Source organism: Podarcis cretensis (genome assembly GCF_951804945.1).
Source record: "Podarcis cretensis genome assembly, chromosome: 8".
Lineage (NCBI taxonomy): Eukaryota > Metazoa > Chordata > Lepidosauria > Squamata > Lacertidae > Podarcis > Podarcis cretensis.
In genome coordinates, this window is record NC_137177.1 from 39,076,057 (window position 1) to 39,095,046 (window position 18,990).

Genomic DNA, 18,990 nt, shown 5'->3' on the forward strand with positions numbered 1-18,990 from the left:
CAGTACAAAGCTGCCCACAGTAAGGTTATAAACAGATGGAAAAGGGAATAGAACAAGAGCATTTAATAGAATACTATGAACTTCACAAGGGTTTTCACAGAAGAGCCTACAGCTGCGAGCACACATTTAAAGCACATACTATGTGTGCTTTAAACGTATGGCATATACACAGCCTAAAGCTCACTCAGCCACGCTTGCTGCCTATATGGATAGAGAAATAGGGCGAGGAGAATAGAGAAAGCCAGGGGAGCCGTAGCATTGGCTGCCCGTGCACCCGCAGCCACGGGCGACGTGCACGTTAGGAGACACCCCATTCCCACTAACTCGTAGGAGAGGTCGCAGAGGGGGCGTAAACCGGAGGGAATCCGGAACACGTGTGCACGCTTCGCAACAGCATTTCAAAGAAGGAATCTCCCGCAGGAGGCAAAGAGAGTGCTGCTCATTCCTCCCTCCAGCTCCTGCAAGGAATCTTGCAAGCCAGCCAGCCACCCTCTGCCTCCGTGCTGCCTGCCTGCTTTGCTCCGCAGCCTGCCAAGCAACAGCAGCAGGAGCAGCGCCTCTTTCTTACCCCTCGGACGCAGCCATGTTGCTTCGTCGGACTCGGTCTGTCATGTGACCATCGCTGCCCTTGTCAGCCACTAAAAAAGGGGGAACCAGGAAGGGGCGGGGCAAGGGGTGGGGTTTGGTTGCTCCTGGCGACGGGGAACTCTTTGGCCAGCGGGGAGGGGGCGCTGCGTCCTCTTTATGTTTCTAGCCCCTCTGGAGCAAGTTGGCTGGCTCTTCTCTGGGGAGGAGAGAAACGGCCCAGGTGCCACTGCTTGCCAGGGCTTTTAGCCTTCCCACAACCTGTTCTCAGTACCAAATACGATGATGGGTGGGGTGTTTCTAGGTCATAGAACTGTAGAGCTGGAAGGGACCACGAGGGTCTTCTAGCCCAACACCCCGCAATGCAGGAATCATGAGTCTCCTGCTCAACCAAGGGGAAATGTCACGCTTCGTTGTCATTTTTGCAATGGCCAGGAGGTGTGATGTTATATTTATAGTGCTGAAATTTTGTGGTTTTTATATGTTGTTACATTTGCTATTGGACGCAGGTGGCGCTGTGGGTTAAAGCCTCAGCGCCTAGGGCTTGCCAATCGAAAGGTCGGCGGTTCGAATCCCTGCGGCGGGGTGCGCTCCCGCTGCTCGGTCCCAGCGCCTGCCAACCTAGCAGTTCGAAAGCACCTCCGGGTGCAAGTAGATAAATAGGGACCGCTTACCAGCGGGAAGGTAAACGGCGTTTCCGTGTGCGGCTCTGGCTCTGGCTCTGGCTCTGGCCAGAGCAGCGATGTCACGCTGGCCACGTGACCCGGAAGTGTCTCCGGACAGCGCTGGCCCCTGGCCTCTTAAGTGAGATGGGCGCACAACCCCAGAGTCTGGCAAGACTGGCCCGTACGGGCAGGGGTACCTTTACCTTTACCTTTTTACATTTGCTATTATGTTGCTGTTTCGTTACGTTATTTTTAAAAATTGTTCTTGTGGTGGTTGATTTTGAGATGCATCCCTGCTTTCTGTGTTGTCAGCCGCTTTGAGAATGAGTGAGTAAACCCCACAGCAGAATAGGTTTCCAAGCAGACATGCAGAGGATCGCCCTGCACAAGAATTGGTTTTTTTAATGGCTTTTGATCGGATTTCTTTCTGATATAAATTGTCACCTGCCATTGCACCATAATTATTTCTTAATATTGAAGATGAAGAAGTTAATGTAAACAACGTATGTACTTCACTCAGTCACAGTCATGATTACAGTTTTCTAAGCTTTCTTTTGTTTATCTGTACTTCCTATTGACGTTTTACAGCTGTATTCTTAAAAAATAAATAAATGTATGTTGTTGTTGTTTTAAAAAATAACACCAAAAAAGGTTTGCTGGGCTGGAGGTCACTTTGTCAAGATATATATGCTGCATTCTCCTCAGTCTGTAAATATACAGTGGTACCTTGGGTTACATACACTTCAGGTTACAAATGCTTCAGGTTACACACTCCGCTAACCCAGAAATAGTGCTTCAGATTAAGAACTTTGCTTCAGGATAAGAACAGAAATCGGGCTCTGGCGGCATGGCGGCAGCAGGAGGCCCCATTAGCTAAAGTGGTGCTTCAGGTTAAGAACAGTTTCAGGTTAAGAAGGGACCTCCGGAACTAATTAAGTACTTAACCTGAGGTACCACTGTATACAGTTGCACAACACAAACAAAATGTCACATTTGTTCTGCAGGCAAGAAAGGTCCAGGTTCAATCCCTAGCATCTCCAGGTAAGACTCATGGGAAATGCTGCCTGAAATTTTGGAGGGCCATTGTCAGTCAGCATAGAATTTAGCTAAATGAACCAACGGCTTGATGCACTGTAAAGGCAGTTCCTTAAAACTCTTACTGAAGCAAATTATTCCTGTCCCTGTAAAACTTGCAATTGTTTGCTATTCCCTGAACTAGGGTGAGTCTCATTTCAATGGGAATCACTACAGAATATTACAAGAGCAGCAGACATATTTCCATAGAAACAGGGTGCATCATCACTGGAAGTGTTAGTTGAGAGGCTCTGCCACTCAGCGCAGAGCAGGGGTGGTGAACTCTTTGGCCCAAGGGCCATATTCCCTTCTAGGTAATCCTCTGAAGGCCACATACCAGTGGCAAGAAGGGACAGAAACAAAATAGGATGGAACAACAAGTGCAAATTCTACCTTAGTGCAGTAGGCTGGTGTCTACACTCACACATCCCTATCTATCCTCTTCTTTGCCAGGAAAAGAACAAGAGAGTGCAAAGTAGAGTTGGTGACAGGTGTGTCCTGGTGCCAGTGGTGTAGCGTGGGTTGTCAGCACCCGGGGCAAGCCAAGTAATTTGCGCCCCCTAACCCATGGATTTGCGCCCCCTAACCCTAACCCCCAGATGTTGCGCCCAGTGCGGCCAGCCCCCCCTGCACCCCCCATGCTACACCACTGCCTGGTGCTGAGGAGGATGTGTAACCTGTGAGAGCCCCATGGGCTGGAGAGAGAGAAATGGAAATCCGCATTTGACCCCTAGGCAGATCTTGAGGCACAGGAGTTGGTCAGGTGCCTGTGTGGAGGAAATTATTTAAAAAGCATCTCCCTCACCCACCCAACTTCTTCCCCAAAAAGGCAACTGGGGGTGATTCAGGACAGTGTTTTGGTACTAGAGACGAGTATCAGAAAATCAGCACTGTCATAGTGAACAAGGGCAGTTTGAGCATGTTCTGGTATGAGGAGCAAATTGATCCCGCACAGTTCCTGCTTTTTAGATCAAAAGAGAAGTAAAAATAATTCAGTCAAATGTTTATACCCTTGCAACATCTGGTTATTTGTCTAAGAATAACTGCAGCTCAAACACACTCAGTAGCAGTTATTATCTGGAGAGACCTGCATGTTTTTCCAATTAGGACAAATTGCAGCTTGTGTAGGCGAGGGGAGTCCAGAGGAAAACAGCTTGTTGGTGGAGAGTATTACTACCTGCACACACACTGTATCCCATTCCAGATTTGGACTGCTTCCAACATATATAAAAACATAACAAAACATTAAGCATTAAAAAACCTTCCCTATACAGGGCTCCCTTCAGATGTCTTTTAAAGGTTGTATGATTACTTATCCACCTGGCTTGGGGGGTCACATAACTCCATACCCTCCAACATCTCTCCAGTGAAAGTAGGGACATCGTAAGGAAAGTGGGGACGCGGGTGGCGCTGTGGGTTAAACCACAGAGCCTAAGACTTGCTGATCAGAAGGTCGGCGGTTCAAATCCCCGCGGCGGGGTGAGCTCCCGTTGCTCGGTCCCTGCTCCTGCCAACCTAGCAGTTCGAAAGCACATCAAAGTGCAAGTAGATAAATAGGTACCGCTTCGGCGGGAAGGTAAACGGTGTTTCTGTGCGCTGCTCTGGTTCGCCAGAAGCGGCTTAGTCATGCTGGCCACGTGACCCGGAAGCTGCACACTGGCTCCCTCGGCCAATAAAGCAAGATGAGCGCCGCAACCCCAGAGTCGGCCATGACTGGATCTAATGGTCAGGGGTCCCTTTACCTTTACCTTAAGGAAAAGTGGGACATTCTGGGATCAAATCAGAAACGGGACGGCTTTGTAAACCCGGGACTGTCCCTGGAAAATAGGGACACTTGGAGGGTCTGGATTTAACCAGCAGTCCCAGGTAGAGCCAACCTGCCCATAAGGCTCAATGAGGTAGTCACCTCAGGTGTCAGGCTGGAGACAGCTGGGGGGGCAGCAGATCTGGGCCCCCGAGAAGCATGCCACTTGGGTAGCAAAGCGTCTTGCGCTCTCCCTGGCCAAAGAAAGGTCGTAGTAGTTATGGCTCCTGCACCATCAAACAAATAAACAAACAAACAGTACTTCAAAAAATATTGTGTCAGCAACATAAAGGGAGAGATACCCATTTAAAAGTAACCTTATAAAGAAAATGTGGGGTTTTTTATTTAAAAGTCCATCTATTATCTGCCCAAGAGACAGCAACAACAGTAGCTGTGGTTTGCTGAGCTTGTACAAGGAAGTGGTTTAATCTCTGCCAAATTTACAGAACTGCTTTTCCCTTTTATGTCTTGCTGGTTAAGCAAAAGTTAATCTATTTTCCGATTCACCAACATCAGCCAGAAACAAAGCACTTGCTGTTCCCAACACACCCACTTTAAATCCAAATGTTGTGTTTCTTTGCTGCTTCTCTTCTTTTGGTGGCTTGTGGCACCTGGCCTGGGCGTTTTCTCACATGGCATTAGGCTTAAATTTTATTGTGCATAATAGAAATAGAAATACTTTATTGTCACTGTACCACTTGTTTACAGTGAGATTAAACGAGCCCCCCCCCCAATCTCTCAGTCCTTGTTACACACTGTGTGCTGTCATATGACCACCAACCCCGAACATCTGCAATGTTGCTGTCTTCCACTCAGCAATCTCATGGCCCACAGGTAGAAACTGTTCTTTAACCTGTTAGTGTGGCTTATCACGCTTCTATATCTCCTGCCCGAGGGCAGGAGATTAAAAAAATGCTGGCCAGGGTGTGAGTCATCCCTGAGAATGTTCCTCACTCTTCTGAGGCAATGGTCTCCTGCGATAACATCTAGCAGACTCAGGGGACAGCCCACGATATCATGTGCTGTCTTCACCACCCTCTGTAGGGAATTTCTGTCCATGACTGTCAAACCAGCATACCACACTGTAATACAGTATGAGAGAATACTTTCTATCGTGGACTGACAGAAGGAAATCATCAGTTGCTGTCTAACATTGTTCTTTCGCAAGACCCTAAGGAAATGAAGTCTCTGTTGGGCCTGCCTAACCACCTGGGCTGTATTGACTTTCCAAGTAAGGTCTTCACTAAGATGGACTCTCAGGAATTTAAAGGAAGAGATTCTCTCCACACAGCCCCCCATGATATACAACGGGGCTAGCTCCCCTCACTTCCTCCGAAAGTCCAACACCATCTCCTTAGTCTTGCCGATGTTTAGGTGCAGATTGTTCTCTGAGCGCCATGTGGATACCTTTTAAACCTCCCCCCTGTACGCAGATTCGTCTATAAGAGCCTTTTGCTAACCTGGTGTCTTCCAGATGTTTTGGTCTGCAACTCACATCAGCCCCAGCCAGCGCAATGTATAACACAGGCTGATCCTGTGCCTGATTGCTTGTTATAGGCACACATTTAATTGCTGTGGTCATATTTTAACAATCAGGTTGATTGCAGGATTCTTTTCATATTGTACCTTTCAACAATTCATATGTATGAGTGAAGAGTGGATTTAATTAAAAACGGTGTGGAGGGAGATAAGTGAATGAATGAATAAGTAAATATTTGTTGCTCATTAATTAATGCAGTTACAAGGGTCTGGTCTTGGGTACGTAATTCTCAACACTAGACTGTGGCAATGCACTGAGGGGGTGGCTGCTCCAGCTGGTGCAGAATGCAGAGGCTAGACAGCTGATGGGGACAAATGGGCGAGAGTATGTGATACCTCTGCTAAAACATCTGCCCTTGCGGCCCATATGCTGCTGGGCCAACTTCAAGGCTCTTGTGTTAATATACAAAGCCCCAAACAACCTGGATCCATTATACTTTACGGACCACCTGAGCCCTTATTTCCCAGCTCAGTCACTGAGATAATCCAGAGGAGTGCTGATAATTCTCTCCCATGTTACCGAGTCCCCACTGGCTTCAACTAAGTTGGGCTTTGGGGGTTCATCTATACTGTTGCTTAATCATAGAACCATAGAATTGTAGAGTTGGAAGGGACCCTGAGGACCATCTAGTCCAACATCCTGCAGTGCAAGGAATACGCAGCCCTGCAACACTGGCATTCTCAGCATCACAGTCTAACTCACTGAGCTATCCAGCCTGACAGTGAGCTTTCTGTACCCCTATTCATTCTTCATTATGCATCAGATATTCTCCTCCAAATCGCTCGCATCCCACACTTTCCCCTTCCCTTGGTCTGGATTGTCTGAAAAGGAGAGGGCATGAGAAAATCCAGACTGAGGGAGGGGAAAGTATGGGAAGGCAGGGATTTAGAGGAGAACATCAAATGAGCAATGGAGAATTAATGGAGGTGCAGAAAGCTCCCTATCCACGTTAAAGGACAGTGTGTATGAGCACCATTTGTCCCCGATCCCATGCTGTAGAATACTGCTCACCAGAGATTTGGAAGGCATTGCCGCTTGCAGATTTCCCAGCATCTCTCATAGACCTTTTTATGCCAACAAGCCTAGTCAGCCTTTCTAATAGGAGCCATTCAGTTTTATGATTATTCTGTGTTGTTTTTATGATATTTTATGTTTCATTGCCCTTGTATATATTATTGTACTCTACTGTGATATTTTATGTGAGTTGGTGGCGTATCAAAAAAAATATTTTTTTTTGTAAAAATAAAATAAATAGCACGAGGAGCAACTCTCTAAATACTGCCATGAATTAATAGTCATGTTAGTGCCCAGAGTGTGGTTCTCCAAGTAAATGCCACCTCCAGTTATCAAAGGTGCAAAGTTAGCCGGAGATGCCCATCTGTGCAGAGAACACAAGCACAGGAGAAGAACCCTGCTGAATCAGGCCAGGGGCTCATCTAGTCTAGCATCCATCCATCCTGTTCTTTCAGAGGCCAACAACCAAATGCCCAATGGGAAACCCACAAGCAGGACCTGAGAACAAGAGCATTCTCCCCTCCTATGATTTCCAGCAATGGGTAAAACCTGCACAGAGTTATGCACATATAAATGCTGTTGATTGTGGTAGAAGTTTTTTTTTTTTTTAAATGATATTTATTAAGATTTTCCAATTACAACAAAAAAAACAAAAAAAACAAAACATCCAATTTTAAAATCTTTTTCCCAATAACATCTTTTTGGGACTTCCCCTCCCCTCCCCCTCCTGTATTCCAATTCTTACAAATAAACAAAAAAATTTCAACAAGTTCTTATCCCAAATTTAAACTTATTATCATTGACTCAATTTTAAAAATATTTTCCCATCCCCTAAAATCGACCTGTTCCCTTCCGCGAGTTCCCCCTTTAATATGCAATACAGATTAAAATAGAAGAAAAATAAAAATAATAATTTTACACCCTTTGGATTCCAAATTTCCCTCCCCCCTTTCCCGGTTGCGTTCCCAATGTTCCTCGACGTCTGATGTCTTCCTGGAGTTCCCACATCTCTCTAAACCATAGTCCTTTCCCAGTCATCTTTAATTTCGAATGTCCAATCTTGGAAGGAGTCTGTCTCAAAAAAGGCCCATTTCTTCCATCCAGATTTTTATATCTAGGAGTAAAAGCTCCAATTTTATTTCTTTAAACCTGTTAAACCTGTCCCAAATGTTCCCACTTCCAACTTTGTCCAGTTCTTATTATTCTTGTTGTTCTTGTTGATCTCACTCCTCCTTTTTTTTTCCCCCTGCTCTCCTGCACAAATGTTCCAATTCCAAAAGCTTCTAATTCCTCTGCAGAGGCTTGTTATTCAAGGACAAAACATTACGTCAAGTCCCTTTCATTCTTCAATAGATAAATCTATTGTCTCCTTTAGTGCGTAGACCTCTGTAGACAAAATAGTGTTCCATTTCTGCAGTTTCCCAGGAGATGGAGAGTTCTGGTCAGATTCCACGCCAACAATACTTGTAATGTCCCTCGGCTCCTCTAGGTGGTTTGCAATAACTAAATTCCCTTCCAGATCACGTCCACCAGTCAAAATAACTTGTTATTCCTTGTTTGTAACAATTTGTATCCAATTTGTAACAAATGTAACCGGCAAAGTCCTCGTAACAAAGTTCTCTATTTTATTCTTCCGCTTTGACAGCTCTTTGACAGCTGTCAAAACCTCTATTTCTCTTCTCCCGGCGCTCTCACAAATCGCTCCCAGGGTTCCCGGGGGGGGGGGGTTGCTTTTTAATTCAATTCAATTCCACCTTTCTCCTCCAGCTCAGTCTTATGATTTTCCCTCGCGAAGTTAATAACTTTGTCAAAGTAGGGTTGCGCTCGATCTTAGTTGTCAAATCCTTTGCTTTAACTCTTCTGCAACGGGGGGGGGGCTGACTTCCTTTTTGCGTCTCCCCCGCTCGCTCCGAATTTTTTTTAAAAAAATTTATCCCCCTTTTTAGTCCAGGTTCCGATTACTCACGGGTTATTCTTTTAAGTCCAGATTTTCAATAGAAGAGGTCAGCGCTCTCCGTCGAATGGCATGCGGCTTCGCTCTGCAGGGGAAGCGAAAGACTCAAAGCACCACCCCCCCCGTCACCCGCTCCGCAGCCTTTAAAAAGGCTCCTTCGCGGGTCGGGGGGGCGCAAAAGGTGCCAGCCGAGTCACCATGTCCATGGGTTTCAGCGCCCATGGTTTTTAAGGGTCCCCGCGTCGTCGGCGCGGTAGGACCCAGCCCCTGCCGAGCAGGCTCCCTCTGGAGCTCGGAGGGAGTCCACCATTTGGCGATGGCGCCAACCCGGAAGTCTGATTGTGGTAGAAGTTAAGGATGAGATCCCTTATTTGCATGTTGAATGCTCCAGATAAAGCAATTCTAGGCATGTGTGCATCATGCAAGGCTGGATCCAGTAAGTATTTGCAATTGTTCATCTCAAGGCTCAGAAATCATTTGGCAGGAATCTCTCCTTGGCAAGAGTCCCCCAGTAATTGACAACAAAGTTCTTAGATCAAGGCAGATGCTTCCTCTGAATAGGCCGCAGGTGATGAGGAACAGCATCTGTACAATTAAGGAGCAAAGAGGTCCAGAGAATGTCATACAAAGATTAAACAGTTATTCATGTCCTGTCAGCTCTGAGGCTGCTTGGCAATCAAGAGGGGGAAATTAATTTTTAAAAGTCCTAGAAGGACTGTATAAATCAGAGCAAATAGAAAATACAAGGGATGATAAAGCAACTTAATATATTTATATATCACTTTTTCCAAGTCAGGGAAACCCTTCTTCACCAGTCATCCTTTTAACTGTAGTTCTCAAGCTTGTGCAAGAGAACACAGGTTTGCTGCAAGGGGATGGATAGTGTGCTCCTGTAGGTCCAATTTATTAACCACCCTCAGAGGAGGAGGAGGCTGCCTACAGCCTCTCTGCATGTCACTGGTTTGACCTTGCCCCCTTCCAGTCAGCTTCCACTGGGAGCAGGGAATCATGCATCACCTCTGCATCAGGTAAGATTTGATTTAGATTGAAGGCAAAGGCACAAAGTGGTGCCTGTGTCTCTGCATAGATCATTGCTCTGGTCCATCTCTAGCTCAAAATTGTAATTATGGGACATGAAAGACTGGAAACCAGCCACCTATGATTAGCAAGCACAAGCTGGCCTGTTGTGGACCTGGAAGAGCACACTTGGATTTCAATCGCTCCTCAATCTTCAACTTGACCCACGTTTAGCAAAGTCATACATTCCAATCTTGGGCACTTTTGCAAAGGCACACATATTAATATGCTATCAAAAAAAGAAATAAACGATTGCTGGAGGACCGAGACATGTCCTACATCTAGCTGGTCAAGTGGCTACAAGTCAAGCCTTTTAATTTAAAATGGGGGAGGAAAAAGCTTTTTCATCCAAACTGATTGAACAAAAGCGGTTGCCTTTGGCCTCTTAATCATGAAGCAATTTTACACTAAATGTATTCTACTGCATTGATTGTTGGGATCATGAAATATGACCACGCTTTCCCCAAAGCCTAAATTATTATAAATGACAAGGGATATAAAGCAGTGTTACTATTGTCTTATTACTCACCCGGATGAGTCTGGTTTCAGTTTCAAAAATCGAAATGCCCACTACATCCAAGATTTGAGCACCCAAGACAGCTCCTCACCGCATTGATTGTTTATTATGAATGCTTATTTTTCTTCTTATTGAAACTCTTTCTATTTATATTTTACTGCACAGGAGGAGGGATCCTCTCAAGAGGAGAGCGCTTCGTAAATTATTTCCCAAAGTTGCTTGGAATTTTTGTACAAAGAGTATTATCTATTGCGGAGACTATACTGATGTTTCCCTGGCACCACCGGGTAGCTTTAGGAAATCAATTGTATATAAATTATAATACACTATATCCTTGAAGTAGAAAGGGACCCTTCAACGATTTCCCATAATTTCTTCAGAAGCTGAACTGGCTTTTTCTATGGGTGAGAGTTCAAAGCTTCAAAAGTCTGCTGCCTCTACATAAGCTGGCTGTACTGAGCCAGCTTGATTTTGATGGTCAGTTGCCATCAGTGATCTCCAAAGCTTTGTATATAGTATTCTGGGCAACTTTCCAGGGGCCACAGGCCAGGGATTAGCAGGGCCAGAGAGAAAAGTAGGGAGAGCAACAAATACAAGTCTTACTTTTGCACAGTGGGCTAGCTTCTACATGCACTCACACACACCCCTTTCTGTCCTCTGTCCAGGCAAGTGAGAGCTATGGCTTGGAGCTTCCCTAGAACCCAAATGGGGAAGCAAGATCTGTGGGGTGTTAATGCTCATCCTGTGCTCAGGTTGTATATATGTGTAAAGAATACCATATATCCTGAAGACAGCACAGTCTCTGTTGACCTTGAATTCTTGGAAAGGGTAGGCACCCCTCATGTCTCTTGCTGCTGAGAGATTGGGGTGCCTGCAACATGCCAGCAGGGCATGTGTGGAATGTCTACCTTGTCATATTTGTCTTGGCCCTCAGTGCAGAGACAGGTGAGGAGGAAGACCCCTGATGCTTCCAAAATCTTCAGGAAGAGAAGATCAATGTGGCCAGCCAACCAGGCAGGAGGGATTTTTAACAGAGGTCTAGGCCACCATTCCAAAACCAAGCTGGTCCTCATGGCAGCAAGCCAAATGAAGACAGGATAATTATGAGACCAAGTACAAACAGCAGCCCGGTGACTGAAGCAAGCCTTCTGCTCTCCTTATCTCCCATTGTTCCTCCCCTCCCCACCCCAGTGTACGACAATAAAGTGAGAGCCTGGTTGCCATGGATCCTTGATTGCTACAATATGTGAGCCCCTCTAATGCATCTGAGCCTCGCCATAAGCCATGGATGCTCCTGGCCCTTGATGAATACGAGGGGCACATTTCTCAGCTCCTGACTGCCACATATTAGAACACAACTTCTCATTAATGTAACTTGAGCACCTAATCCCCTTTTCATCTGATGGAAAAAATTTTAACCCAGCTGCCTCCCGACTTCAATTTAGAAACAAAGTGGCAAGCAACTGCCCATAAGACGGTCTAATCATATTTTATATTTTCCCGACCGGAGCAGCCATTCCACCTTGGTCCAAAGCAATTATGCCTCCCTGTATCTCTCTCCAATTGTCCCTTGAGACAAATGGTAATGCGAGGAGGCAGCCTGCAAGGCATCGGAGAGGACGGTGTACAACATCTGGTACCAGGTGCTGTGACTAACAAAACTCCTTCTGGATCGGAAAATTCAATTTTTTCCCCCTTTAGCAAATTTCCTTAGATAACTTACCATTCCCCAAGCTAAACCATGGAAATTGCACTGTGGGGAAGGGCAGATGTAGGAAAAGCTGAGCGGGTCTCTGTTGCAAAGTGGGGAGTGAAAAGGTCCTGGGATTGGGTTTATGCAATGGCCACATGTTGGTTCTGATCAAGTCAATCTTTTATTTTTATTTATTTATTGTATATTTTCTTTCCCCCTTCTTACTGTTTTTCCTCAGTTGATCACAGCACTGTTTAAAATAATTCAAGCAACAGGAAAGCAATGTGTGACACATTCAGAACCAGAGGAACAACTCCACAAAGCTATAAACTTAAACTCTAAAACAGCAGAGTGTGGAAACTCAACAACATGTAATAAAATATATGCCACTTGAGAATTGTTTTTAGAAGTGTTTTCCTAGCACCTGAACAATAGCAAAGTAGATGCACTCTCTTGGCGCAGGAGTTTGCTTTATTTTATTACAATCACACACCCTATTTCTTCCATCATGGAACCCAGGGTGGAATCCCAGGGGGGTAACCCATTGAGGCCCAGACCTCCTGCCCTGGCTCCGTCCCTTGGATGCAGTATCTGGACTCTCAACTCAAGAAAACCTGGAAGCATTATCTAAGAAATCTGCATATGGTCTCAGCATCCACTCAAGATACATGATACATGGTTCAGAAGTCTACAACCTGAGTTCTAGGATGTATGGTAAGGCATTGGCAAAGATATTGTCCCAGTGTTTGACACACCCCTCCTGCTCTACTTTTAAAGGGTGGGGCAGGACCAGTCACTTGCACAGTTCTCCTCCCAAGTGAGAAGACTGGGGGACCTGGTCTGTTTGTGGCACTGCACATAGCGGCACATCCTTGGTGAAGAGACCTGAATCCAGGCCTCTGACTCTCCTTCCACCTTTTCTTCAGTTTTCCAGCTACCCCCTTGGCTACTGCTGGAGCTTCTCTCAGTGGAGACAGATTGAGAGCCTGGAGGCTCCCTCTCCCTTACTGTGACACCCTTCAGCACCCTCTTCGCTGCTTGAGATGTCCCCACCCCAGCCTTGAGATCCTCCTCCTCTGGCAAGTCCTGCCATCCCCAGTCTGTCCCAATTGATGCCAAAGGACTCAAGACACCTGTTGAGTCCAGGTGGTGACTTTGTCTGCCTTCAAACCACACCCCAGGATCAAGTGTTATAAATGCCCTTGCTCTGGTTGCCAAACTTCTCACCTATGCTGGTGGATATACCAGAAGGAGACTTTCACCAAATGACCAATATTGGGACAGGTGTTCCTTTAGGTACCTGGAGCCCCAAGACTCATAGGGCTTCATAGGTAAGCATCAGATTCATTTTCAGGGCATCTTCAATGTCTGAATCAGAGGTTCCCAAACTTACTACACCCAGGGCCCACTTGGGACAGTTGTAAATTGCTGTGACCACTGATCACAAAATGATGATCGACCACTCTCAGAACTGTAGAAGGTGGAGCCAGTTTCCCCGCCAGCTGGCTTCCTGATGGAAAGGGCCACTCCCTAAGTCTTTCATGCCTACAAGGGAAAACATATGAGGACCTCATCTATTTTTCTCTGCAAGTGGAAAAGAGGGACCAATTTTGACTGAGAAATCAGTCAGTGCAGAAAGGGTTAATCAACCCCACCTCTTGCTCTGATCAAATGTTCAACCTACCACAGGCAAACAACAACAACCTAAGTTGGAGAGGCAGAACTCACATTTCCTGCATCTCCTCTGAACTGCCCCTGAATTTCTTTAAAACACAGAAATATGGGAACCTGCTTGGTGACTGTCTTGTGCTGCTGTTTGTTTGTTTGTTTGTTTGTTGTTAATTAACTGGCTAAATTTACTTGTCTGCATCAACACTTTGTAAAATGTGGGAAGTCTCCACTTTGGAAAAGGCTTTCCCCACTGCTTCAAAATCCTCTTTAAAATCCTGGCATCCAAGTTGAGAGAGGCAGCTGATCTCAGCCTCTCCATCTCCCCCCCCCCCCACTCCCCAATAACCTGCCATCAGTTCTGTGCCAACTTCGGATGCTAGGAGAGCAGCATGGTGGAGGCCTATTGAGAGGATTAATTTGATTAGGGTGGGGAAAGATTTGGAAGGGAACCTGAGACAACATTTGCAATTTCAAATTTCACTTTTTCACTCTGTGTGTGCCATTCCAAAGCATCTTCCATTTCATGTGGCATCTGTCGCACATGTTGATTTAAAATAATTCAGAGAAGGTTGTCCATCTGTCCCCTACCCTTTCAAATATGGCAATGCCTGCCAGGTGCCATTCCCCCACTTTGAGCTTTGACAAGTGCAGTTTGTTTACTTTTGTGTGAGCAGGAGCATCCCTTGAACTGCTCTCTGGCGCCATTCCATGCCATTTCCCCCCTTGCCCAAAAGAGTGAATTTGTTTATTTGCAGAAGACATGCTTACTTCTGTGGCCTGGCTTTCCTTGATAAAAGCTGTCTCTTTGAAGTGGGTGCCAACAAACAACAAGGGACCCAAAGGAGCTGGTGTGGTCCAGCAGGCAATTAGAACAGGCAGGAGATTATGGAACATGCAAGTTCCATAAGGACTCAGCAGGTGGGTATGGATAAGGCAGAGAAAGCCCACCAACACCACCAGCCCCTGACTATAAACACCGGCAGTGGCAAAACAGGCTGCCCTGAACCCTTGTTATCTTGCATGCTTGACCCAGCAAGATCACCACGGATTTCACCCCCCATTACCCCTTTTGTTAGGGTAATTGTGCAGAGGCAATACCACACCAGTAATTTCATGAACATAAGAACATAAGAAGAGTCTGCTGGATTAAACCAAAGGGGGACTCATCTAGTGCAGCACCCTATTCTCACTATGGGCAACCAAATGCCTAATATGGGAAACCCACAAGCAGCACCCAAAACGCAAGAGCATTCTTCCCTCCTGTGGTTACCAGCACCTGGTAGTCAGAGGCATAAGGTCTCTGACAGTGGAGTCACAGCATAGCCATCATGGCTAGAAGCCACTGATAGTCTTCTCCTCCACAAATTTGTCTAATCCTCTTTTAAAGCCTTCTAAGTTGATGGCCAACACTGCCATATCTATGCCACCATATATAGCTAGGCAGAAGGTATCTGATCAGGGATGTCTGATGTCACGGGGTGGAACTCTTTTCAGCCAACTGGTTTAGTCCCTCCCCTGGATCCATCTCTCCACTCCCTAACCTACTGGCCTCCTTCCCCAGCTCAGGCATGTATTGGGGTATCTAATTCACATCCCCACCATCCTACTAGGACCCTCTCAAGGGATATCCAGCTGCAGTTACCTGAGCTCCTCTAATCTCCCAGCATTCAGCTTTATTGGATGCCCCTGAGTTCTAGTGATATTAGAAGGAGAAAAATTGTCCATGTTTCCCACACCTTGTGTAATCTGGAAGCCCCTACCCTTAACTGTCTGCAGACTCTGTGAGGTGAGTGGGGCTGAGAGACTTCAGAGAAGTGTGACTGGCCCAAGGTCACCCAGCAGCTGCATGTGGAGGAGCAGAGATGCGAACCCGGTTCCCCAGATTACGTGTCTACCGCTCTTAACCACTACACCACACTGGCACACTAGCCAGCCAAATCATACTCAAAGTAGACCTGCTGAAACAAATAGACTTACTTAAGAAAAGAAGTTACTTAAGAAAACAAAGAACAACCAGCAAAGAATGGAATTTGGGGAAGGTATCCAGCTGCCCTTGTAAGCCAATTATTTAAGAGCAGACCCGGACAACAGCAATGTAGCAATGATCTGCTGCACCTGAACTAAAGGTTCCATATTTTTAAAAACAAAGAGCAGAAAAGTACAGCTTCTTTCAAGGGAAACAGCTCAGGGGACCTGCCAGGTGTTTATGAACTAGATGTGTGAACTTTTGAACTGCATTTCTTGGTTGCCACATGTATACATGAAACAGTTACAAATGATACCAGCTTTGAAAGCCACATTTCAAAATTTGCAGATGAGATCAAATTACAGCAAATCAACCCCCATCTCTTACAGTCTGGAGGTGTTAGATTGATTATTATGCTCTGGGACTAATAGTTGGCAATTGCAGATAAATGAAGACTTTAAAGTCTCAGAGCTGGGAAGCAACAGAAGGAATAGCTATTATATGAAAAGCTGTGGCAGCAATTCTTCCCGGGGAAGATGAATGAGAATCACAATGGGGATATCGTGCCGGTTCGCCAGCATGCATTCAGAAATGAAAAATTCAAACAAGATCAGATTGCTAAAGGGTATGGTAAATAAAGATAAACACACTGGCAATTTTGCTGAAGGCCGCTGACTGGGTGTCATGGACACTCTGAAGAGTTGTGTGTGTTGCAGGAAAGTATTCCCAAGGTGAGTGTTAGTGGAAGAAGGCTGGAGTGAACTTGAGGGTTAGCATGTATCTCTAGCATGTGCAGAGGGCATAATTTTCTCTAATGCTGGAGCAAGTCTGAGCAAGGCAGAAAGGTTTCATGAATAAATAAAAATCCCATCCCATTAAAGAAAATGGCAGAAAATCTGGTGAAAACCCACTTTCTTAAGTCTCAATGAACTTAAGAAAGACAGTGTTGTATAGCGGTTAGAGTGTCAGATTTGGGGAACCAGGCTTCAAATCTCAACTCTCCATGATGTTCATTAAGGAACCTGGGGCCAGTTACAATCTCTCAGCCTAATCTACTTCACAGGATTATTGTGAGCATAATCTGGAGAGGGCAAGAAACATATACACCTCCTTTGAGGACAGGTGGGATATAAACACAGTAAATATAGAAATAAAGAAGCCCCTTTGAGTTGAAAGACAAACAGAGCGAACGTATTCTGGAATGCCCCCCTTCAGGCAAGTCTTGAAACATGCAAAGGAGCCCCACCAGAGTGGACTGAACCTGTCAAATTTCAGGCAGATCCAATCAGGGAACCTTTTAACATTTAGTTATTTTAATGAAAAAAACCCACCCCACTCTGACTTTTATATTTTCCGCCAGAACTGGTTGCAAATTGCAGGCACAATCTGCTTCATTATTTGGGGTACACACAAGGCCAACACACAGCCTTAGTAGACATTGCCCTTTTCCTCCAGTAAATCGAAATGCATGCTGGAACGGCTATGTGACACTACAACCTGAATGACTTTTACAAAAAAAGGTTATTCTCATTAAACCATAAACTCTTCCACAAGTCATGGTTTCTCCAAAACTGTTCCTATCTTTAGCGGTGATTATGCTGTGCATGTTCGCCGAAAGCAGTAACACAGCAGCAATCAAAATATTTCCTCCTTAATTGAGACCTGTCTCTGCTCCCTCACAAAAGTGAAAATGCTTTTGCTGAAGAGTTGACCGAGCAAGAAATAACACACACAAATGGAATCTGAATCAGAGATTACCTACATGGGGGGGGGGGGAGCAAAAGAGTTTCCAATCAGGAACCAGGAACCACATTTACGGGGGGGGGGGGGCTGTTTTAAAGGTTGCAAACTTTTGCAGTGATGGCCACCAGTTTGGAGGGTTTCAAAAGGTGATTAGACAAATTCATGGAGGTTGAGGCCATTCAATGGCTATTAGTGTGGATGACTATATGTCATCTCTGGTACCAAAGGTGGTATGCTTCTGCTGGGAATCACAAACGGGGAGAGCACTCTAGTGCATATGCGCTGCTTCTGGGCTTACACAGCAAACAAATGAACATTGCATTGCTGCCAGCATTTTGTTTTCAGTTCCTCAACTGTTAAACAAGCTGCTGTTTGTTAACAACAACAACAACAATCAATTTTTCAAATTTGTACCATGTTATGTTCCCATCTCTTTTCTTTTTCTCTTCTGGAGGTGGCAGCCATTTTGTGTTAGGCCACACCCCTGGCAGTAGTTATCTTGGTGCCCTCGGCGCTTTTTCAGAATTCTAAATGTTCCCCCAGACCCAAAAAGGTTTGCTACTGTGGGCCTAAGGGATGGCAAGACTGCATTTTGCAAAGGGCCTGTGGAGAGCGGAGGTCTTGGAGGCAGTGATTATATAATTTGGGAGCAGGTGGGTTTCTTTTGTAGGTGGTTGTGGAGATATGTGGGTGGTTAGCTGTCATTTGTTCTTTTATATTTTTCTTGCCTCTGTTTCCTTTTTTTCCACATCAAAAGCTGGACAGCAGGAACAACGGTAATAATGTTCTATGCACTTGTTCCCTAATGCTGCCACTTGCTTCCCTTTTCTATGAAAATATCAAGACTATTTCATTGCTTTAATAAGAACTTCAGAGATACCATTTGCACAACGGAATACAATCTCGGAAGATTGACTTCATATTTTTGCAAAGAGCAGAAGGTAAGTAAGGCAGGGAATATGCACGCTGAACATAATTGACTCATGCATTATCTTATCCAGACTAATGTAAATGGGAAAGCACCCTCTGCATCCTTGCTCTGTGCCTGGTCCAATTTGTATTGCCATCTCTGCAGTGTCTTTCGAAAGGTGCTGTGATGAGGTAATTACTAAGCCAATCAAATGGATGGGGAAGACTTTCAATATCACCAGAAGAAACTGGCGGGCCTTGTTCATTGCTTGCATATATTGTCAACCAGCAGAATACCAGGCTCTGCACACACAGATTGCATTCTTTGTGAGATCCCAGCAAGACCAGCCCAATGCCTTTTGCTGCCAGAGGCAGAAAAGCAAATAACACTACCCCTTTCCCCATCCTGCCTGCCTGCTATGTCAAGTCAAGGTTGAGTGTACCCAGAGCTACTTTTGCATCCGAAACAGGGGGGGAAATATGATTATTTATTTTAAAATATTTCTTTACCACTCTTCATGAATATAGAATGATAGGAGTGGAGGCAATGGGTACATCTGATTTGTAGATCTTGGATACAGAAGGCACTCCATCAAGTAACCAGGTCCCAAGTTGTTTATTATAAAGTTGTTTACTTATATACACCACCTTTAACTCCAAGGAGCTTAAAGTGGTGGGCGTGGTTCTCCTCTTCCCCTTTTCATCCTCACAGCAACCCTGTGAGGTAGGTTAGGATGAGAGATGGTGACTGGCCCAAGGTCATCCAATCAGCTTCATG

At 45.4% G+C, this 18,990-nt stretch overlaps 1 protein-coding gene across 1 annotated transcript in view; it reads right to left on the bottom strand.

Moving 5' to 3' along the window:
• Positions 1-627, bottom strand: part of PEPD (peptidase D) — a 137,746-nt gene extending 137,119 nt beyond the window's left edge. Inside the window, exon 1 of the mRNA XM_079988434.1 lies at positions 569-627. Coding sequence (XP_079844560.1) covers positions 569-612 — 44 coding nt within the window. The 5' untranslated portion in view covers positions 613-627. The remainder of the gene's footprint in view (positions 1-568) is intronic.
• Positions 628-18,990: the final 18,363 nt, after the last annotated feature.